We start from the raw sequence: 23773 nt of genomic DNA on the forward strand, positions 1-23773 counted from the left end.
ACAAGCAGACCACAGCAGCTGGCTCTCGAGCTTAATGATGAAGCTGCTCTTTAGTAATTGGTTTCAAGAGGCCACTCAGAAGTGCCCAAAGCCCTTCTTCTCAGTGCCAAAGGATGACACTCTCCAAGAAACCTGAACTCTGTACTTTGCTGATGACCCCCAAGTGAAGACCATTAATAATCACCACCAACTTTTGTTTATATTTATCCTCATGATAAATGTTAATATATAAATGTTTAAAATTTAAATGTATAATTGACAAGACTGCCGGGGCTTACATTCCTGGAATGTAACTGCCAGGAGAAACTCCTTTGTAAGAAGTAGAGGGCAGTTCTAAAATGAAGAGTTCATGACTTCAGCAGCCAGAAGGTTGGACACTAAAAGTGTGCTTAGGGCGTACAATAACTTTTTTTTTTTTTTTTTTTTTTTTTGAGACAGGGTTTCTCTGTGCAGCCCTGCTGTCCTGGAACTTATTTCATAGACCAGGCTGGCCTCAAACTCATAGAGATCTGCTTGCCTCTGCCTCCTTGAGTGTTGGGATCAAAGGCATGTGCCAGCACACCCGGCTCTGTAGTAACTGTGGAAAGACTCCATGAACACAAGCACTTGCTCATCTGCTTCTCAGGCACCAAGCACACGGCAGAGTCCAGGAAGGAGCGGGAGTGTCAGAACCCTTCAAGTCACCAGGATCCTCTCCCTCCCTACTCCTTTACTAATTTTACTTACTGTCTCCTCCTCTAAGGAACTGTCAGCCACAGCACTACGAAGCCAGCACATTCTAGGCTTTTGCCTGTCCCAAGAGAACTGTCTACAGCTCCCAGGTACCCACCGGAAGGATTTCCCTAGAGCCAAAAGTTAACTAAGGGCTAAGGGACAGCTCAGTGGCAGAGCTCCTGGCCTGTAGAAATGGCATCCTGAGTCTCCAGAACTAAATTAAAAACTAGTCTCAAAAAAACAAAACAAAACAAAAAGCAATGTCATGGTCTATGAATATCTAAAACAGCAAAGGCAAAAGTCTGACAGACCCAGAGTCCAATCTCAGCCCTTCCCTTCCTATGTTCATAACTGTAAGCCAAGTAACGCAGGCCTCTGGACCTTGGCTTTCCCATCTGTGAAATGAGAACATCATTGAGACTTGTACTGAGAATCTACTTAGCCCACTATAGGTGCCCAATGAAGCAGTTTCTTCTCACACTGTCTACCACTCCTTCCAGAGTACAAAGATCCATACATTAAGAAATTGAAAGGCCAAAAGTTTAGAAAATAAGATCTGACAACAGATGAATGGTAAGTGTTTATTGTGGGAGAGCATTCAGTCCAGACAAGATACCAAGTGGCTCCCTTGCCTGCTGTTTGCTGTAGTTCCAGCTTGCCCTCAGAACAGCCCTGTGAGGAAGGTATGGCCATGAGTAGCCTATTCCCTATGAGGAAGCCAAGACTGGATAACTTTCTCAAAGTTAACTCCATGGGCTTTTCACTCAGGCCAGACTCTCTGAGCCCCAAGAACACACTTTCCTCCTGACCCTGGAGATAGCAGGAGGGAGAAGAAATGGGGGGCAACCCCTGAACCATGGACAGACAGACCAGCAGCTATAAATGCAGCCATTCTCTAGCCGGGCCTCAGCTGCCTTACCTGAGGGCTCATCTAAAAGCAAGAAAGGCTCCATTTTCCAGTGAGGAAAATGGGCTTCTGGGCTCCTGGCTAAGGACAGTCTTGTTGGGGCCACACAGCATGACCTAAGCACCTCAACCCTTCTTGCTGAGGTGCTCAGTGGCCTCCATCCCTCCGGCTCTCTACTCCAGAGATGGCTCCTTTGCCTCTGGCCATCCCCAGGGGGCGGGAGGTAGAGAGAGTACATACTGTAGTATTTTGTATAAATGAAAATATTCGAATTAGGAATGCATATTTCTTAGCCTTAGTCTCTTCATCCCCTCTACTTAAATTTTTTTTTTTAGTGTAAAGGAGTCAGATCCCTTGGAGTTGGGGTTACATACGGTTGTGAGCTGCCATGTGGAAACTGGGATTTGAACCCAAGTCCTTTGGAAGGACAGACAGTGCTCTTAACCACTGAGCCATCTCTCTAGCCCTCTTCCTGCCTCTGCCCTTGATACATGGGGGAGGCCTAGTAATTTCTGTAATTCAGGGCAAGGTCCTTGTGCTTATTTGCAGGCCTTTCGGCAGCACTGGCCCAGGAAGGTGGATGGCAGGAGGTTCCTGCCTCTTGCTGTGTTACCCAGGACCATCCCGGGCTGTTGCCCTCTCCCCCTAAGTGGCTTTGGGCTGACCGAGCTTAATGTCATATCCCTCCTTTCTCTAGGAATGCACTATTCTTACCCAGCTTGATGTGTCTCCTTCATGGGGACGTGGAGTCATGCCCCTAGCACATGTTTTCATTCTCAGAGGCTCTTATGACTCCAAGTTATTTTCTTAAGCAATAAATACATTCACTTTGAAGAATAGTCCCAAAGCTCATTAAATATTCCATTTGGATTTGCCTTATATTTAGCCTGCTTTCTTTCTTTCTTTCCTTCTTTCCTTCTTTCTTTCTTTCCTTCTTTCCTTCTTTCCTTCCTTCCTTCCTTCCTTCCTTCCTTCCTTCCTTCCTTCCTTCCTTCCTTCCTTCCTTCTTTCCTCCTCCTCCTCCTCCTCCTCCTCCTCCTCCTCCTCCTGCTTCTCCTTCTTCTTCTCCTTCTTCTTCTTCTTCTTCTTCTTCTTCTTCTTCTTCTTCTTCTTCTTCTTCTTCTTCTTCTCTTTGGTTTTTCAAGGCAGGGTTTCTCTGTGTAGCCTTGGCTGTCCTGGATCCTGGAGCTTACTCTGAAACCAGGCTGGCCTCAAACTCAGATATCGGCTTGCCTCTGCCTCTGAGTGCTAGGATTAAAGGGGTACGCCACCACACCCAGCTGGTCCTTTTTTTTTTTTTAAAGATTTATTTACTTATGTATTTTATGTACATGAGTGTTCTGTCTTCATGAACACCAGAAGAGAGTATCAGCTCCCATTATAGATAGTTGTGAGCCACCATGTGGTTGCTGGGAATATTGAACTCAGGACCTCTGGAAGAGCAGCCAGTGCTCTTAGTTGCTGAGCCACCTCTACAGCTCTTTTCCATGTTTCTAAGTATCAGTTTTCCTGAGAATGCTGGCTCACACCTATAATTCCAGCAGTCAGGAGACTGAGGCAGAATTGCTATGAGTTCAAGACCAGCCTGGACTACAGAGTAAGTCCTGGTACAGAGAAATAAGCAAACAAACAAAACAGACACCCTGGTTTTTGAATCATTGGACTTAAAACAACAACTAACACAGAAAGGAGGGGCCGTTGTTTGATATTGTCCACTCAATGTCTCTTGGCTTCAGAAGGCTGCCACTTCCTGTAGTTCCAGCCCTTGGCTGTGCTCTACTCTCAGTAAGTGAACTCCTCTGTAGAAACTTGCACATAACAAGGAGGTGATGTCACCAACAGCCAGTGAGGTCAAGGGTCCTGATCCATCAAGAGACAAGGTGAAAAGGCAGGCTGGAGAAGGAAGGAAAACCAGTCATATGCTTTATGACGGAAACATGTTTGAGAAATGCATCATTAGGCGGTTCTGTCACTCCATAATCATGGAGTGTACATAGGCACATGTGGATAGTGCAGCCTGCTTCAGCACATCTAGACTATTGGATGTGGCCTGCTGTTCACTAAAACATCATTATGCAGTTGGGACTCTCGTGAGAACAGGAAACAGCATGTCCTGTACCATCTAAGCTATTAGAGGGTTCTGCCTCTCAACGAGGCACAGTGCCCCTCACTGGGAAGACTCAAGAGTCACCTCCATGACCTCAGATGAGGAGAATGGAACCCAGACCCAGCAGGATGTAGGCTACCAAGCAGCATTAAAGACACCTAGGGCCATAGGTAGAAGGGACAGAGAACAAAACAGGGTAAGTCAGGGGAAACAGACAAAGACACTGATGTGGACCACAGGAGAGGCCACGGCTGTTTACAGAATATTAGATATGCCCCCCTCTTTTCTCTGAGAGGGGAGCTATCTCTCCCTGAGGGAAACTGAGTTTCTGGACAGTGACCATGGGAAGCTTTTGAAGTTCTCTAAATTAACCCAGATTAACCCTGTTTTTATCTCTCGCCAAATCCTACATCCAGAGTAAAACAGCACAGAGTCAGTGATGGGAATCCAGACTTCCAAAAGAAGAAAACCCAACACTTCCTCACAGCACTCCTTAATCTCCATGGTATAAATGTACTACTATGACTGAATTCCATGCTACCCAATGTTTAAACCACGACTCAGATTTCTAGGTATCTACTATTTGACTTCTACAGCTTTGCACACATAGCTGGGAAGCTATGGCCCACAAGACACTGCTTTTCTCTGGTGCTGGGGGACTTGACTTTACTGTGATCTCAAACACAGCTCCAAGTGCCAACAGCTGGAGCTTTTCTCAGTCCTTTCTTATTTGATCACAGTCCCAACAAGAGGTGAGGTTCTAACTGTATCCTTGAAGTAATAACTCAAAAGTAGCATTTCTTTTTCTTTTTTTCAGACATTTTGAGTGTCACAAGTAAAAATCTGACAAGAAACTTCATGTGGAAAGAATGTAGGCGCCAAACATGTTCTCTCTGGAGTCTTTAGGAATAAATATCTCTGTACATCATGGTATGAGGGAAGCTCAGAGCTGACTTACAGCCAGAGGTTGAACCTTGGTGTCTCACCTCTTAACCACAGGGGACTGTAAGGTGACAGGACACGGGTGGCTTTGCATACAGTGAGCAATGCAAAATCTTAAGACTGCATTTAGCTTTTGAGAAGCTCTGAGAGCAGACTGCTTACCTCCAGTATCTTGGTTCCAAATCTTCACCTTAGAGTCATGTGCAGAGGTAGCAATCACAGGCATCAAGGCCATGGATTTTGGTAGAAAGACACAGGATGCAACTGTCTGGAAATGCCCCTTATACTCACACATTCTGTCTCTCGTCTGCCTTAGGTCCCACAACTGCAAAGTAATGACAGCAGCCAGCTCACACATACAGATGTTCACGTTTCGCTGATACCCACCCTCCCATGCAACATGACCCACTGATCCCCTCCACTCCTGGACCCAGAAAGCCAGAGGAACCCCTTATATCAACTACGTATCCAACCACCCACTCACCCAGTGGCCATGCAGCACCAACTATGTCTCAAACAGCACTAGCTATGGCTCCGGGGACCCCTCAGTAAGGGCCACCTTCTCATGTGTACATACAGGTGCAGACACTCTGAGGTCATGCCTAGTACCTCTGACAAAGGAAGAGACAGCCCTCTTAGCCCCATTTGTACTGACACATCAGACCACACCTGCCAGGTGCCATTCAGAAATGAGAGAAAACTGAAGTGTCCAAAATCAGTAGAAACCCAAGATACCCCGTCATCCATCAGCCAACAGTGGGGGCCCGGGAGACCCCGTCATCCATCAGCCAGGATAAGAGATGCTACATCCAAAGCTTGCAACACCCTATCTACCCCTTCTAAGAGCATGTCCTTAGTAGGAGATTTCAACTTGCCATGTCTCCATTCCCTCAACTGTAAAAAAATAGGTATTAAAACAGCACTGAACTCACCAACTTACTTAGGAATTAAATGAAACCATGCATGCTTAGCTCAATGCATAGCATGGCATTCATGTCTGAAATACAACTCTTTCATTTGGAAGCTAGATCATCCTTTTAACTGATAATCTGAAATTATGAGCCTAGAACTTTGGAGAGACCTAAAGAGTGTACCCTGCAATTACTGGAAGGAAGGTGTACATCCAGATAAGGGTGGGGTGAACCCTGGACCAATTGTGGAGCTCCACATTCCCCTAATGAGCTGAGTCCCAAAGACCCCAAACCTGGCTCTTCAAGCAGTCCCTACCTGTTTAGGCTTCACGTGGAGCAAGAACATCAGCAGGCTGCTCTATCTAGCCCTTCTCTATCTTGATTTCCATCCTGTTCCTCTTGCCTATTAGCAATTCAGGCAGACCCAGGTTAATAGATGTTTCTTAAAGAAAGCCACCAGAATGCACAGGGTGGGGGACAGTTTGCACTTGAAGCTATTGCAGAGCCTGTGTGTACAGCCCAGTGAGGGGAGTGAGAGCTGAATAGCCTGCTCGTCAGTGAGCAGACGCCTGGCCTGGCCACTCACCGTGGCTTCACAGCCTTCCCCAGCAAAGCCGCTGCTGCAGGAGATGCACGTGTGCCCATCCACGCTGACATCACAGTGGGTCTGGATATGCTGTTTTGTGGGAAACACATGAGCCATCTGAAGCCCCCGGCTATCCCATAGTCTGAAAGGAATTAGAAGCAGAAAGTGACTTTGTAGTAAGTGGAACTAAAACACACCCACTAACAGGAATCTTGAAAGCTTGAATCTTTGCTTCGAGTCAGAACAGCATGTCAGAGCCTGACAACTCTAGAGCTGAAGGAAGTAATCAAATCAATGCCATCTTGAGTCTTTCAATTTTGAAAGTCATATGGACTTTTTTTTGAATGGTATTTCTTTATCTGGGGAGAGGAGCTGCACACACAGCTTGTGTGGGTCCCAGGGACTGACTCGGGCTGTCAGGCTTGGTGGCAGTGCCTTTATCTGCTGAGCAATCTCACCACCTTTCATGGAGACTTTAGAACACACATCTTTTTTTGTTGTTATTAGTTTTTGAAACTAGGTTTCCCTGTGTAGCCCTGGCTGTCCTGGAACTCAATCTGTAGACCAGGCTGGACTAGAACCCAGAGATCCACCTGCCTCTGCCTCCTGAGTGCTGAAATTAAAGGCGTGTGACACCACCACCCGCTAGAATACACATCTTAACTGTGCAAGTTAATTTGATCCTCTAGGACACTGTTTTCAACAGAAAAGAGGCTATTTTTGTATCTATAAAAAATTTTAAAGCTATGTTGTTGTTGTTTGGAAGCGCGTCTTGCTATATTATCCGAACTGTAATACTTCTCGGCCTCCTAAGAGCTGAGACACTGTAGTCCAGATCTGCGCCACAGCTAAAAGACACTTGCTGATGCCGCCACCATTCTAGAACCAGATCTGGGCTGTGGCTGGCCGTGGTCAGCCTTGGCCTTTTGGTCCCATGCAGTTTTGTGTACCTCTCATCTCACTGTTTCCTCCTTATCTCAGCCCTCCCACTTCATAGGAAAAGTCTCTCCTGAGAGGCAGTATTTTAAGTCATGCGCCCCAGTTTGTGAACTACTGACTATCTGATGTAGATTTTTATCCTGCTTTCCTACAAGGCTGTGGCTGAGGGCCAGGCTGCCTGAAGGCTGGGTGAGGCTGAGGCTGATGGCCACAGTGGACACTAGCAAGGTCAGGTGCTCAAACCACTCAGAGCTGGACCTTCGCCTGACCTCATCTTGTGCATTCAGTCTGTTCCCATAAGCTCCAGGTCAGAGAGTCCCCAGTGGCAGCTAGGAGTGAGGAGAAAGAGAGCCCTAAGGATGGGCATAGTGGCATGGAGAAGCAGAATGGAGGAAGAGTCATGTAAGCACAGGAGCCACAGACCTTCACCAGAAACACCTCCACAGCGGCTCAGTAGCCCACCTGATGGTCTTATCCTCAGAGGTCTGGACTACATATGGCTCTCTGGGGACCCAGCACAGGTGGGTGACCTGGAGAAAATAGTCATTAGCAAGTCTGCATGGAAGGTCATATCTCCACTGCAATTCTATTAGTTGTCTGACCTCATCCCCTCAAGGATTCTGAGCTAGTGAGTGCAGGTTAGCAGGGTCAATGTCCCATAGCCCTCAGTCCTTTATCTGTATCTCTGGCCTTGTGGTTACCCTGGAGACCTGAACCCCAATCTGCAGCCAGAAGAGCAGCCCCCTGTGCTAAGTGGGGACCCTGAACTCTGCTGTAACACCACAGAGGCTCATAAGAAAAAAAGTAGTCCTGGCCCCGAGCCCTGGCTGAACAGCAGAAACAATTTCCACAACAACCCAGGGCAACAGAGTTTCCCTTTTCTCAGCAGTGCTCTCACAAACACGAAGGGCATTAGGCAAGCACATCCTACCGTCTGCAGCTGGATTCAAAATCAAACTCCAAGGGACAGCTGCCATGCGCCAACCACAATAACAGGTGTTTGATGTTATACATTATCTCATTTAATCACCCAAAGACTCTGGCCTAGTGATATAACTCCCCATTTTATAAATGGAGCTATTTAGAACTTAAGCTTAATTAGCACACTATAGGCACTCACAACTAATAAGTGATAGATATGTGACTTGAAGGCAGAGCTGGGGGTGTAGGTTAAAGGCAAAATGTTTGCTTTGCAAACCCAGGTTCAGCGTTCAATCCCCAGCATGGGAAAAAGGAAAGGGAAAAAATCCCACACAAATACAAGTTTGGAAGGCAGCTGGGACAGAGCCCAAAGACTGTATGAAGTCTGCAGTAGTCAGCTGCCACAAAGTGAGTTACAGCAAGCTAAGAGCACCACTTCTTTCTCTGCATGAGAGCCAGCTTGTATCAAATTCTGTACACAAAAGTTGTGAGCTCCTGCAAGAGATAACACCATGTCACTTGTTATATTTCTATTCCTAGCAGTGTGTGGTCCACTAAAGTTATGCTAAAAGTGGGCCTTGAAGGAATGAATGAAGATAAAATTTTTTACTTCCCCTCTCCCCTCTCAGCTGAGCCCAAGGCCCCTCCTGCCAAGCACACTTCTGCTATGAGCTGAGCCTCCAGCACGCTTTCCTCACCCCGTGCTTCTTCCCAGCACCCTGTTCTACACCAAGTCTCAATTTGTACCAGGTTCCTGGAGACAGATGCTCTCTCCACACACTGTCCGGTGCCCACATCCCACAGAAGCAGGCTGTTGTCCCGAGAGCCAGAGCACAGCTGTGATGAGTCTTTAAAAACAATGGTGAGAAGACACAATGGCCATGAGCTGGGAAATCAACATGGGGCCTGGGAATGCATCCAGGTGCTGGCAAGAGCTCTGCTTCACTTTACCTGGACTCACAGCTATGCCAGTGACCACCATGGCATGGCCAGACAGCTGCTGTCTGGGCTGTGAAGAATCCTGCAGGTCCCACATCATGACTGTCTTATCTCGAGAGGCACTGAAGAACTGGTTTGATTTGGGAATACAGGCTAACTGCTCAGAGAACAAATAAAAACAGAAATCACTCAGGTGTGCATGCTAGGCAGAACTTTAAAGTAGAAGATGGCTTTGTATACTCCACATGCACACCTTTAATTTTTCTTTAAAATTTTTCTCTCTGTGTGTGTCTATGTGACAGAAATGACCACTTTAACCACTTTAAGTATACAGCTCAGTGTACAGCAAATTGTACAAACTGTTGTACAAACTTCTACAATCTCCAACTGTAGAACTTTCATCACCCCAAAGTGTAACTCTGCCATTCTCCCCTCTCTAGCCCCTGATCACTGCTGTCTCATCGGTGAAGCCACACTGTTCTTTTGTCTAGCTGTTTTCACTAAACATGCTTCCAACATTTGCCCTTGTTGACACACGTATCAGAGTATAGCTTTTCTTTTCAGTACTAGATCCAGTCCAGGGCTTCCCCATGCTAGGCTTTATGGAGCTGTGCACCCAACCCCAGAATTTCATTTCTTTATAACAGTTTTAAATGTCTTTATCATTGCTATTTTATGCACATGAGTGGGGTGTATCGACACGTGTGTCTGTGCACCACTTTTGTGTTCAGTGCCCTTGGAAGCCAAAACTTGAGTTACAGATGGTTATAAGCATTATGTGGGTGCTGGGAACTGAACCCAGTTCTTCTAGAAGAGCAGCCAGTGAGCTTAACTGCTGAACCACGTTTCCACCCCCTTTTGTTCCTTTGTAAGACCGAATAAACAGGGTGGTAGTGGTGTACATCTTTATCTCAGCACTTGGGAGGTAGAAGCAGGGATAATTTCTGTGAGTTTGAGGCCACCCTGATCTATAGAGTGAGTTCCAGGACAGCCAGAGCTATACAAGGAAACTCTGTCTCAAAAAACCAAAAAGAAAAAAAGACTTAACAAATAACTCCCTAAAAAAAGTTATGATGTTTCAGACATGCCAGAGAGGTTTTATTTAGTTTCCTTATTTATAGCCTTTGATACATTCTTTAAAAAAGAAAACCATTGAACTATTAGTTCAAGCCTTTATAACAAAATACTAAAGACTGGATGGCTTATAATATTTTGCTCTATGTGAACTGTGGCGCGTGCTTACACCTCTGGAAGGTATTTAGATGATCTCCATGCTCTTTCTGGCCTCAAAGGAAGCCTTTACATTTTTTCCTTTAGACTACACCTACAAGCTCTCTAATATCTACAGCTATTGGTGAGGCTTTTTTCACTCCCCAGTTGCCTTCAGAATAAGCACCTGATAGTTACCTTAGTGATTTCCCGCTCGTGTCCTCTGAACCTTTTCACCACGTGTCCAGTTTTCCAATTATAGACCACAGCAGTCTGCAGAGAAATGGGATGGCAGGTGTCACCACCACACTGGCCCCTGGGCAGGCTCTTTTTTAAATTTTTATTAATTAGAGTTTATTCACCTTGTATCCCAGCTGTAGCCCCTTCCCCAGCCCCTCCCAATCCCGCCCTCCTCCCTCCTCTTCTCCTATGCCCCTCGGGCAGGATCTTGAAGCATTTTCTTGCTGAGTGTCTACAGTTCACTGACAAAAAAAGGAGTAACTGCTGCATGGCCTACTCGCTGTTGCACTTGACCTATCAGTTCCCAGTCTACCTAGCACAGTGGAGAGTCCTTGCCCTGCCTGCCTCTCACAGGCATAATATAAAATAATACAGATATTAGGACGAGACACTGCAGCTGGGCATGGTGGTGCACGCCTGTGACCCCAGCACTAGGTGAGGCAGAAGCAGAGGCAGGTAGATCTCTGTGAGTTCAAGGCCAGCCTGGTCTACAAAGGAGTCCAGGACAGCTAAGGTTACCCTGTCTCACCCCTCCCCCCCAAAAAAGGCAAGACATTGCTACTTAAGTGTATCCTAATTTGAAGTAAGAACATCTAAAGTAAATGCATCTTACAAATGGTGAAACTGGGTGATTCTGAAAGTCTGTTGGAAACAGGGGCATCATTAATATTATTCCCTTCAGGAATAACCAGCAGTGCATTGTTGCTGCAATTTACTAGCAATGACTGTCAAGTTAGCTCCTACTACAAGGACAGAAAGCCATTAAATGTAGAGTGGAGGCAAGAGGAAAGACAAAAGAATAAAGGGTCGGTGCATACCAGCGTGAACTGTGAGAACAAAATGAAAAGCAACTGGAAAATTATTGGCTGACTGAGGCTTACTGTCTACATATTACTGTTAAGAACGAGGTGGGTGGAACATAACGCCCTCATTTATAACGCATGTGGGTGGCCTGGTATACGGTGAGGCACTGTATCCTCATGACTGTCTTAGGACACGGGTGTTGTAGATCCATGTAACAGACTAGGAAACCAAAGCTCCGAAAATGTAAAGACAGTAATAGCCTACAGTAATAGCAAGTGGGAGAGCTAGGCTTAGACTCCAGCCTTTCGTCTGGAGCCCTGTTGTGATGTAGAAATGCAGTGTTAGACTCTCTCAGGATCGCTTCCTCTTCCTGCTGTGAGCTGCTTTCTTGGGAAGCACTGGAAACCTCACCTTGTCTTTTCCTCCAGAGACACAAAGGTCTGAGTTCAGAGCAGCAACCACAGAGACGGTGTCCACATGAGCAGGGCTGTATTCTTGGGAAACTTTAGTCTGGACTCTCTCTTCTATAATTCCATCAGGCCTGCAACAGAGAGGATGGAAGATGAGGTCCGCTGAATGGACAGAGGGGAAGGGGGCAGAAGAATGTGGGTAATGATAGGAATTCAGGCCAGGCTGTGACCCACAGGAAAGAAACCCACTGTTTGTTTGGAAAATGCTCAGAAATAAATGGTGTTGTTTCTTTGGGAAGTACCCAGAATGACTGAGTTATTGAAATCTGATGAAGGGGAATCCTGAAGACAAAAGTCTTTGATCTCACTAGAAATGATTCCAAAAGATACAGGACCCCTGAGTGTGCATTGGGGGTACTAGACGGTGATGAGACCATCTGCCTATGCCTACCTCTGAGGAGCTGGGTTCTCTCTAAAACAGTCCACCAAGCCAGGCGTGCAAGGAAGACCACCGATACGTACCTTCTTTTTTCAGTACCGAATTCTAAAGCAGAATGAGGAATCTGGGGACCCCAGGGTACGATCTACCTGTATTTGTACGTGCTGTGCCTGAGTTTGCTCTGCAGTTTCCCCATTACAATCCAGAGCCCACACGAAGCCTTCTGAGGAAGCGCTGGTTTCAGCTGGCTACCAAGTAACAGCATCCCTTGCGGTCAGCCGGGAGGTGTGTTGCCTGTAGAGAGAACACACACGCTGAATTTTGTTAGGTCCAACATCAGTGCAGTGATTCTTTCCTTCTTCCTTTTTTTTTTGTGTGTGTGTGGTACATGTCTTTTTAAAAAAGGGGATTAACTGTGTGCATTTGGCTTTTTTCCTTCGTCTGCTTCATTCTTTTGGGCCTAGGATTGTAGCTGTCAATATAGGTTCAGCAGATAAATCAAAACTAGGAAAAAAGTTAGGAGCCTGCCACAGAGCGCCTCTGAAAGGCTCTGCCCTGCAGACTATTAAAGCAGATGCTGAGACTGTTGGGCAACTGTTGGGCAGAGTGCATGGAATCTTATGAAAGAAGTGGGAAATAGTAGAATCTGGAGAGGACAGGAATGCCACAAGGAGAACAACAGAACCAAAAAATCTGAGCACAGGGGTCTTTCCTGAGACTCATACGCCAACCAAGTACCATGCATGGAGATAACCTAGAACCCCTGCACAGATGTAGCCCATGGCAATTCAGTGTCCAAGTGGGTTCCATAGTAATGAGAACAGGGACTGCTTCTGACATGAACTGATTGGTCTGCTCTTTGATTACCTCCCCCTGAGGGAGAAGCAGCCTTACCAGGCCACAGAAAATGACAATGCAGCCACTCCTGATGAGACCTGATAGACTAGGATCAGAAGGAAGGAGAGGAAGACCTCCCCATCAGAGGAATTGGGGAGGGGCATGCGTGGAGAATAGGAAGGGAAGGTGGGATTGGGAGGGAGGAGGGAGAGGTCTATGGGGGATACAAAGTGAATCAAGTGTAATTAATAAAAATTTTTTTAAAATGTGGAAAGGAAATCAATGAAACAGATATTTGGGAACAACTGGGATAGAATCAGAGGGAAAAAAAATAAATTTTTTTGGTTAAAAATAAAAGAGGGGGGGTGGCTGGAGAGATGGCTCAGAGGTTAAGAACACTGGCTGTTCTTCCAAAGGTCCAGAGTTCAATTCCCAGCAACCACATGATAGTTCATAACCATCCATAGTGAGATCTGGTGCCCTCTTCTGGTGTGTAGGCTGAACACTATAATAAATAAATAAATAAATCTTAAGGAAAAAAAGTAGTCCTTGTATTTGAATTGTTTAAAAACAAACCAAAGCAAAACAAAGCAAACCTAAGAAGAGCCAGGCAGTGGTAGTACACACCTGGAGGCGGAGGCAGGCAAATCAACTCCAACCTGCCTTACAGCGTGTCAGGGCAGCCAGGGCTACACAGAGAGTTTGAACAACGCCAACCTGCCTTACAGCGTGTCAGGGCAGCCAGGGCTACACAGAGAGTTTGAACAAAACAACAACCAAAAAAAAAAAAAACAACAACTAAGAATTGCTTTATGTGTGCATGTTTGTGTTTACATGTGTTCATGTGTGAAGGTACATGTGCATGTGTGTGTATGTATGTGAATGCCAGAGTGTGACACCCCAACCTTAGGTGTCATTCCTCAGGAGCCATCTACTTTGCTTTTCAAGACAGGGTCTCTCCCCAGGACTTAGGGAATTAGGCTGGGCTCTGCCTCTGTCCACCTCCCCAAAACTGGGATTGTGGGCAAGTGCCACCACACCCAAGTTTTTCTCTAGGTGCTATGAACTAAGTTTGGGTCCTCATGCTTGTGTGTCAAACACTTACCAATTTAGCTATTTTTCCAGCCCATCAATATTATTCATTCATTCATTCATTGATGACAGGGTTTCTCTGTGTAACAGAGCTCTGGCTGTCTTGGAAGACTCTCTGTAGACCAGGCTGGCCTTGAAATCACAGAGATCCACCTGCCTCTGCCTCCCGAGTGCTGGGACTGAAGGCTTGTACCACCATGTCCAGCTCTCAGTATTTTTTTTTTTTAAAGATTTAAGTTTTGTTGTTGTTGTTTTTAAGATTGATTTATTTATTATGTATACGGTGTTCTGCCTGCTTGCCAGAAGAGGGCACCAGATCTCATTACAGATGGTTGTAAGCCACCATGTGGTTGCTGGGAATTGAACTCAGGACCTCAGAAGAGCTGACAGTGCTCTTAACCTCTGAGCCACCTCTCCAACCCAGCAATTATTTTTAAACTGATTTAAATATTACATGTGGTGGGGAGTTTGGTTTCGCTAAAAGCCCAGTTATGTTATGTGAATATGTTTTTGTTTTAATCCAGGTGTGGGATATGGGGCTGCTTCAGACTGTCCACAGCTGCTAACTATGTTTTATCTCATGCTCTAGAAGGGGCGTGATTTTTGCCAGCTGCACATAGTTTATGTTTGGAATTCTGAGGACTCTCGAAAGGGTATAAGTGCGAGAGCCCCAAGAAGGCCTGTGGCGGTGGCTGCTCTCCCTGCTGCTGCTTTTGCTATTGCTGGATGGCTGGTTGCTGGTTGGAGATATTCTGAGGATGGAGATTGCACTTGCCCCATCCTTCCTAGTAGGAAGTAGCCCAAAGAGGTCTATACCCCGTTTTCCCTCTAACATTCTTTCTCACTTACATAGTGTTGGGGGGTTAGAAGGGATTGCAGTGGAAGAGACTGGTAGATATAAGAACTCAATAAAGTAGTCAAAAAGGCTGGTTACAATTATACAATATGAATGATGCATAATGTTCTATTAATATGTACAATTTTGTCCTTATGAACTAGTTAAAAAGACACTTTTTTTTTTCATAAAAATACTAAATTCAGGCCTGGAAATGTGGTTCAGTGGTAGAATACAGAGCTTGTCTAGCATGTACAAGACCTGGATTTGATCCCCAGCAAACACACACACACACACACACACACACACACACACGAAAAAAATAGCAAAATCCCCAGTTCCAAGAGATCTGATGCCTGTTTCTGACCTTTTTTTTTTTAAGATTTATTTATTTATTTTATGTACATGAGTGCTCTATCTGCATGTGCACCTGCATGACAAATGATAGAAGAGGTCATCAGATCCCAGGATAGATGGTTGTGAGCCACTGTGTGGTTGCTGGGAATTGAACTCGGGCTCTCTGGAAGAGCAGACAATGCTCTTAACTGCTGAGCCAGTTAAGAGAGAGGTGAGAGTCAGAGGTCAGAGAAAAACTTTGTGGGGTCACTTCCCTCCTTCCACCTTCATAGGGTTCTTCATGTGCGAGCTCAGGTTACCAGGTTTAGGCAGCGCCTAAAGCCACCACACTAATCCCAGAAAAGCTTCTTAAAAGAGAAGAGCCTCCGTTACTCTAAAGTTACAACCTTTCTCACTTGTCTTCAGCAATTTCTTTGCCTCACTTTTCTAATACAGCACACCAGCATCATGAGGTTATTATGCAACAAGAATATTATGCACACAAGAGATGACAACACCGACGAGACCACGGAGCTACCTACTAGCCCAGCAGTTCTCAAATCCAGGGCACTGGGGGCAAGTCTGAGTCTCTCAAGGAGTCCAGAAGCCTCCCTTCACTGGCATCGTGGTGTAAGGACTGCTTTTCTTTCTATACATTTTATTGCAGTATACTGTGATACACACAACGAAGAAGCAGGTATGAGAATCCACTCTCTTCTCTTTAAATCACACATTAAAGAGAGTTTCAAAAACTCAATACCACTTTTTTCAACTAAGAGTTTTTAGAATTTTTAATAAACCATTTATATAGCCTTAGCTGGCATAGAGTTTGCTATGTGACCAGGCTAGTTTAGAACTTCACAGAAATCTGTCTACCTCTGTCTCCAGAACACTGGGATTAAAGCCATGTACCACCATACCAGCTCATGATAGACTTTGTTTTTAGAGACAGAGTCACATAGCATGGCCTGGAGCTTACTGTGTAACCCAAGCTGGTCTTGAATTTGTAATTCTCCGGCCTCTGCTTCCCAAGTACTGTTAATATAGTCAGGTACGGCCACATTCTATTTATAAGAGCTTTATTACTTTTAGTTTTAAGTGAGGATATTTTTTAAACTTCTCAGCTTTATTGTCATTAGGAGACAGTGAGCAAAACCCAATAACTAAACTACAAAAACAAAAGGTCTAGTTTTGCTTATGGTGAAGTAGCATGGTAGCAGAGTGCTTGCATGATGTGGAAAAGGCTTGCCTAGCATCATCAAACACGGGTTTGATCCCCAGTGCTGCAAAATAACAAATAAAAGGAAAAACAAAAAACAAAAAAACAAAACCCAAAGATACCCATCTTATCTCTTCACTCACTCAGGGAACACCTGCCTCCTGAGAACTTGGATGTTTCTGCATGAACAAGAGAGAACTCTGAAGAGGTGGCCAGGACCATTGGCAGGAATCAGACCAGGAACCAATCTCATCTATCCCAAATCCTTCAAACTATGCCCTTCAAACTAGCTATTCCCTGAGATGCTGAAAAGGCTAAAGAAAGTAAAAGGGGCAGTGAGAGGGACCAGTCCTCATTTCTTCCAGATTTCTGATTACAGAAGTTCTGAAAGATTCGTGTCTTACAGACACAAACAGCCCACCTCCATGAAGAACTGTCCACAGAGAAGAAAGCAACTAAAGCTGCCAAGTACATGTTCTTATTCATAGCACCTCCACTAAAAATGGAGTTTCCCAGGAGAATTCCATCCCATTGTTTGAGGAACTGCATGAGCTGGCATCCTGGAAAGAAGAGACAAACAGCTCATAGACATAATGCAGTGCAAAGAATGGAGTGTGTGCCACAAGAGTTCTGGGATCTGGCCCCAGCTCTGCCCCAGCTCACTCACTGCTCACTGTGTCCTTGAGTGGCACCAGTCTCCACTTGTGTCTAAGCCTCCCTATGGAAGGCAGCAGCACACTACTAAGTGACCAGTACTGTGGGAGTCTGGAGTATCCAGATAGCCAGCTGAGCTTGGTCTATTACAATGAACTCCCTTTTCTCTCTCCACCTGATCTGGTAACTCCAGATCTTGTAAGAAGGGTCATACAGCCCTCAGGGAAGATTACAGATCAGACTCTCTCCTGATAAGAAAACCACTCAGCAAGCATCCGGGAATTCCTGGAAATACCCCACCCTATACTAAGGAAATCTTAGTTTTCAGCAATGCCCTTCAAGTGTACCTACAGCTCTTCCCCACACCCATTAATTAATTAAGGACTAATTAATTAATTAATTAAGGATAATTAAGGACTACGTTCTCCTTCTTGTGATAGGACAGTGCTACTGCATGTAAATGAGATACTGTCCCACTACATGTAAAGCAAGTTTTCCCAGTACTCCTGACCCCAGCAAATCAAACACATTCACTCTAGAACCCCTCCCACTGCTCAAGGTTTGTAAGTCCCTGATTTCACAAGAAATAAATGTGCATGCTGTATGCTACATGCTACCTTCAACCTTCCACCATGGCCGCCTGAGATTCATCATTTATTCTAAGCAGGGAGGGCTTCCCTCCTCCCTGGAGATTCACTGCTGAGCTCCTGGGGTTTGGTTGCCAATTAGGCTGGCTGGACATGCCTGACTGCTGAGAGCTTCTGGATTGCCAGAGGCTTGACTGCTGGTTGGTCGACCATATGATGCCAGCCGCAGTGAGCTTCCACCATTCACTAGTATGAGGAACTGCCTTGGCGGCCACAGAGCCGCTTCCCAGGCTTGTACCTCACCAGACCTGCCCTCATGCACACTAGGCCTGGGCCTCACCAGGCCTATGTTTTGCTTCAAGCTGACGAGGCACAGGCTCTTGCCTGCATCCCTGCTAATGGTCTATAACACTATAACACGTCAGTATCAGATCAGACTTCTGGAACTCCTGAATTTCTACTGCCTGATACCAGCAATCTTGTTTTAAACAGCTATCTATAACACCCAGTTGGAAAACTCATTCCCACCTGCCCTGGTTAGACCAAAGCACATGGGCCTTGCCCTAAAGTGCTCTAGACATTTTCTGAGAAAAATGGAAGCCCAATATTCGGGTCACTCTGTTCTTCATCTGGAAGCTGACAGCTGAGTCCTAGACTTCCACCGGATGGAGAACGACACAGTATAGTATTTGTTCAATAAGGACTTTTTTTGTACCCCAAATGGCTTACGCTATGACAAAAATATTTGTTGCAATCTCTTCCAATTCAAACATCGTGGGATGTCCTGTGATAGGCCACATGATGGACTAAAAGGAAAGGTTCTAGGATAGCATCCAGAAGACCTGAGCTGTGCATATTTATAGAGATGCAAAAATGCAGGGCTGCCTATCTGACAGCTTAACCCGTGTCCAGCACTGTCATCAAACTACAGACAGGTGCTGCCTGTAGATCTAGGTCACCGGAAACCATGGGGGCTATAAGCATATTTAAAATCAATTGGATTCTTAGTGGGTATCTTCACCGGGGAAATGTTCTATGGAAGGGTAATTTGGCATTACTTACCCCCAAAGCAACCGGATCTTCTTTGTGAGCTGCTGTATTTGATGATCTGTAGTTCATTCAGCCTTCAGAAACTGGTCAGACAGGCACTTCCTAATCTCTGTAATTAATGAATGGACGCTCAAGTTAATCTCCTCTCTAAGCATATGTTTGCACCAAAGAGATTTACAGCACAGATGTAAATAAGGGCCTCCTTTAATTAAAAAGATTATTAGTGTTGTTTTTGCCCTCATAAATAAAATAGCTCACAAATTTCCAAGAGTGTATAAGCCTCATCTCCATCAGTGGGGTAGAGTATAACACGGTGGTAACTACACACATATTTGTTGTTGTTTTTTTTCTGGGGGGGGGGGCTTTCTTTGTTGTTGTTGTTTTGAGATAGAATCTCATGTAGCCCAGTCTGGCCCCAAACTCACAATGTAGCCAAGGATGGCCCTGAACTTCTGGTTCTCCTGCTTCTACCTATTGAGTGCTGAGATTACAAGCACTTGTCCCCAGCATAGTTTATCAATGCTGGGGACGGAACCCATAGCCTCATACATGCCAGGCAAGTGCTCTACCAAACAAGGCGCTACCATCCCAACCACTATGTGTCTACTTTTAAATGTGGGCGATAGAAACAGTGAATATGTGAGTAAGCATTTGGTGTTGCTCACAGTATAGCACTCCTGTCCATCAGCAATCTTTAGGGTCGGCTGCTCACTTCAGAGCTCCCTGTTTTTGTGAAAAAGGGAACTTCCCTGTTTTGAATACGTATGACTCATGAACTTATGAACAAAGTGCTTTAAAAATTATGCTTTACAGGAGACACTTCCTGAACAGAGCACCTGCAGCTCAGGCTCTGAGAGCAACGATCAATAAACGGGACCTCAGGAAACTGAAAAGCTTCTATAAAGCAAAGGACTCTGTCATCAGAACAATAGACAGCCTACAGACTGGGAAAAGATCTTCACCAAACCCATATCTGACAGAAGGCTGATATCCAGAATATTTAAAGAACTCAAGAACTTAAACAGCAACAAATCAAGCAATACAATTTAAAAATGGGGTATGGAACTAAACAGAGAATTCTCTGTAGAGGAATATCGAATGGCAGAGAAACACTTAAAGGAATTGCTCAATGTCCTTAGTCATAAGGGAGATGCAAATCAAAAGAACCCTGAGATTTTACCTTATAGCCATCAGAATGGCTAAGATCAAAAACTCAAGTGACAATGCATGATGGAGAGTATGTGGAGAAAGGGGAACCCTCCTCCATTGCTGGTGGGAATGCAAACTTTTACAACCATTTTGGAAATCAATCTGTCACTTTCTTAGACAATTAGGAATAGTGCTTCCTCAAGATCTGGCTCCTAGGCATATATCTAAAATATGCTCAAGTACACAACAAGGATATTTGCTCAACCATGTTCATAGCAGCTTTATTCATAATAGCTAGAACCTGGAAACAACCCAGATGTCCCTCAACGGAAGAATGGATACAGAAATTGTGGTACATTCACACAATGGAATACTACTCAGCAATTAAAAACAAGGAAATAATGAAATTTTCAGGCAAATGGTGGGATCTACAAAAGATCATCTTGAGTAAGGTATCCCAGAAGCAGAAATACACACACAGTATATACTCACTTGTAAGTGGATATTAGACATATAATATAGGATAAACATACTAAAATTTCTACACCTAAAGAAGCTAAGCAAGAAGAAGGACCCTGGGTAGGATGCTCAATCCTCACTCAGAAGGACAAATGGGATGGACACTGGAAAGAGAAGAAAACAGGAAACAGGATAGGAGCCTAACACAGAGGGACTCTGAAAGACTCCACACAGCAGAGTATCAAAGCAGATGCTGAGACTCATAACCAGGCTTTGGGCAGAATGCAGGGAATCTTATGAAAGAAGGGGGAGATAGTAAGACCTGGAGAGGACAGAAGCTCCACAAGGATAACATCAGAACCAAAAAATCTGGGCACAGGGGTCTTTTCTGAGATTGATACTCCAACCAAAGATCATTCATTAATATATAACCTAGAACCCCTGCACAGATGTAGCCCATAGCAGCTCAGTATCCAAGTGGGTTCCCCAGTAAGAGGAACAGGGACTGTTTCTGACAGGAACTCAATGGCTGGCTCTTTGACACACACACACACACACACACAATGGAGGAGCAGCCTTGCTAGGCCACAGAGGAGGACACTGCAGCCAGTCTTGAAGAGACCAGATAAGCTAGGATCAGATGGAAGGGGAGGAGGACCTCCCCTATCAGTGGACTTAGAGAGGAGCAGGGAGGAGATGATGGAGGGAGGGTGGGACTGGGCGGGGGATGAGAGAGGGGGCTACAGCTGGGATACAAAATGAATAAACTATAATTAATATAAAAAATAAAAATGAAAAAAATGCCTTCTTTAAAGATCTGGAGATTGCGGAAAGATTATTTTCCCAAAATCACACCTTGCAGCCCTCTTAGCTGGGCAGATCCCAGCACATCTTTGATCCCTGGAGGCAGAGGCAGGTGGATCTATGAGTTCAAGGCCAGCCTGGTCTACAGAGTGAGTTCCAGAACAGCCAAAAGAAAGAAACCGTGGAAGAAAGGAAGGAAGGAAGGAAGGAAGGAAGGAAGGAAGGAAGGAAGGAAGGAAAGAAGAGGGAGGGAGGGAGGGAAGGAGAAAGAAAGAAAGAAAGAAAGAAAGAAAGAAAGAAAGAAAGAAAGAAAAGCTAGTGCCTCAAGAACCTCCAGCTCCACTTGGCAAGCTATTAATGAATGATGGTTGCCAGTCTGATTGCAATATTAACAATAATTACCAGAACCATCAATTTCACACTTAGCACTGCTCATAGTACACCCATAATAAACACACCCAACACACAGAGGCAGCATTTTTATAGATGGACTTATGAGTCTGGACTTATGAGTCTAGGACAAGTTTTTTTTATCACCTAACTAGAGTGACAGATCACAATCAGGCTAAAAATCAGGTTATAAAATACAGAGTCAGATTAGCCTGAAAGCTTTTTTTCAGGGCAAAACATAACACTCTCTGGCTTTTGAATATATATATATATATATATATATATATATTTTTTTTTTTTTTTTTTTTGAGACAAAATCTTGTTGTATAGCCCAAGCTGGCCTCCAGCTCAAAGTCCTCATGCCTCACAGGCATGTGTGACCAGATCTCAAAATAATGGTCTCTTCAAACTGCCTAACAAGAGTGTACAGCAAAATCTCTGAAGGCACATGATCTTGCTTCAACCCACAGAGGCTGGAAGATGGTTCTGGATGTCCCTATGGATTTCTAGGGGAAGCAGGTGTACATCTGAACCCCTGCCCAAATCTGCTTTCCACAGGCACACTGATCACATTAAATAGATCCCAGAAAATTCTCTTTCAGTTATATAGTACAAAATTCCTTTAGAGACTTTGATACAACTGAGATCCATAGGGCTGACTTGACTTGCTATTACAGGGGCGGAGCTGAGTGAGCTAAATTATATTTCCCTGGACTTTCCTGACCTTGTTTGTAAAGACACACACACACACACACATACGATTCAAAACAAAACAAAGTCTTACATAGAGCCTGGTCCTATCGACCTGGGATGTTTCACACAAACATTTAGAGTCTGATTCCTAGTGACACAAGGTACTTTAACCCAAATATCCAAGGCACATGGTGCTGAAGAATTTACTATTTAACAAGATAGTGACATGTTCCCTTACCTCTTTATCCAAACATGGACCACACAAGACAGCAATTCCACTGTAACTCTTATAGAAAAGAACTAGTCCCTCTCAGGGATTATTCTCTCTCTGAGAATGTGCCCACTAGGACTGTCTCTTCTTGCAACATATTCTTTTCAATAAAGCTCTATGTTCTGGCCTTGTAAATACTATCACTGAGACTTGTAGCTTGTCACCATTGTTCCTAGTACGGGATTTATTTTGTTTTGTTATTTTGAGACAGGGTAGCCCTGGCTGTGTTGGAACCCACTCTGTAGACCAGGCAGGCTGTCCTCGTGCTCAGAGACTTGCCTACCTCTGCATCCTCAACGCTGGAATTCAAGGCCTGCACCATCACTGCCTGGTTCGTGTAAATGATTTTTATTTATTTTTTATTTATTTATTTATTTTTTTAATTCTCAGCTCTCTTTCCAAATCTCTCTGAAACCAAGACATCTACACCAGTGTCCAAACAGTAACAAAACTACAGGCAGAAGCTCTTACTTAGGAGGTGGTCCGGTTTGACTCTAATGAAAAAGTTCAGACAGTAAAAGTATTTATAGTCTCACTATGGGTCAGTGTTAGATCAGAACTCATAAGGCTGAGGACAATCAGTGTGCAGTTCGTTGTTGTTTTTTGTTTGTCTTCTTTTTGCCCTTCAGATTATATATGTTTCTATTCCTGCCCATTATCCAGGTAGCTAGAGCTAATTTTTGATGTGCACGTGCCCCGGGAGTATTCTGCCAAGATGGAAGCAGGTGACACTCGTCCAACACAGACCCCCCCTCCACTTCGGGTGGGTAGGTGGCTGCCGCCGGAGACAGCACGAGGACTCCCACCTCCCCGATGACCCCATCGGGTCACCTCCGGTATTCTCCTACCTCGCGCTCATACCCACCGGCGGGCTGCCGAGGAGGCCCGCTTGCGTGAGTAGCTGGCATCCGCAGCTTTTACAGCCTCCCGCGCCTCCGACCCTAGCAACCAGGCGCGCGTCGCTAGGGCGGGAGTTCCAGCTAAAAGCTCCGGGCGCCCACCGCAGCCTCGGAACCAAGGTTCCACATGCCGGAAGTCTCCCAGCGGTCGAGCGCGTAATTTAACGATCTGTGAAGATGCTGCCCAGAGGAGGCTTGTGCTGAACTACGCTGTGGCGTGAAGAGTATGTATCGTCCAAGAAAAGCGGTGATATCTGTCATAACCACACAGAGAGAACGATTAATACGTGTCATCTTTGTAATTATTATTCGCCCAGAAGTTTTATTTGAAATTTCCCTGAACACAGACAGAGAATTTTCCCCGTTGGAGATTTCCCCAACACGGTATTCCATTCCTTTCATTTGGCATGTGTGTGTGTTTTTTTTACTA

The 23773-nt window shown here is 45.0% G+C and overlaps 1 protein-coding gene across 2 annotated transcripts; it reads right to left on the bottom strand.

The window, feature by feature from the left end:
• Positions 1-2687: 2687 nt before the first annotated feature.
• Positions 2688-23419, bottom strand: Wdr31 (WD repeat domain 31). 2 transcript variants are annotated; one of them, XM_060381164.1, is made up of 11 exons: positions 23310-23419; positions 18691-18787; positions 12218-12362; positions 11631-11760; positions 10374-10448; positions 8979-9123; positions 8775-8875; positions 7569-7636; positions 6168-6309; positions 4833-4995; positions 2688-3514 (listed from the first exon to the last, which is right to left on the bottom strand). In XM_060381164.1, the coding sequence occupies exons 3-11, from the start codon at positions 12331-12333 to the stop codon at positions 3354-3356; spliced, it is 1101 nt and encodes a 366-aa protein (XP_060237147.1). In that variant the 5' UTR covers positions 12334-12362; positions 18691-18787; positions 23310-23419; the 3' UTR covers positions 2688-3353. The 2 variants fall into 2 exon arrangements, with proteins under 2 accessions (XP_060237147.1, XP_060237146.1); XM_060381163.1 differs by having other exon boundaries at positions 23293-23418.
• Between the last annotated feature and the right edge of the window lie 354 nt (positions 23420-23773).

The sequence above is a fragment of the Meriones unguiculatus genome, chromosome 3 (genome assembly GCF_030254825.1).
Source record: "Meriones unguiculatus strain TT.TT164.6M chromosome 3, Bangor_MerUng_6.1, whole genome shotgun sequence".
Classification (NCBI taxonomy): domain Eukaryota; kingdom Metazoa; phylum Chordata; class Mammalia; order Rodentia; family Muridae; genus Meriones; species Meriones unguiculatus.

Coding starts and splice junctions, on each gene's coding strand:
- Wdr31 (XM_060381164.1), bottom strand. CDS start 12,333: ATGCTGTTACTTGGTAGCCAGCTGAAACCAGCGCTTCCTCAGAAGGCT. Junction 11,761..12,217: donor CACAGCACGTACAAATACAG/GTAGATCGTACC, acceptor TCTCTGTTGCAG/GCCTGATGGAATTATAGAAG. Junction 9,124..10,373: donor ACGAGCGGGAAATCACTAAG/GTAACTATCAGG, acceptor TTCTCTGAGCAG/TTAGCCTGTATTCCCAAATC.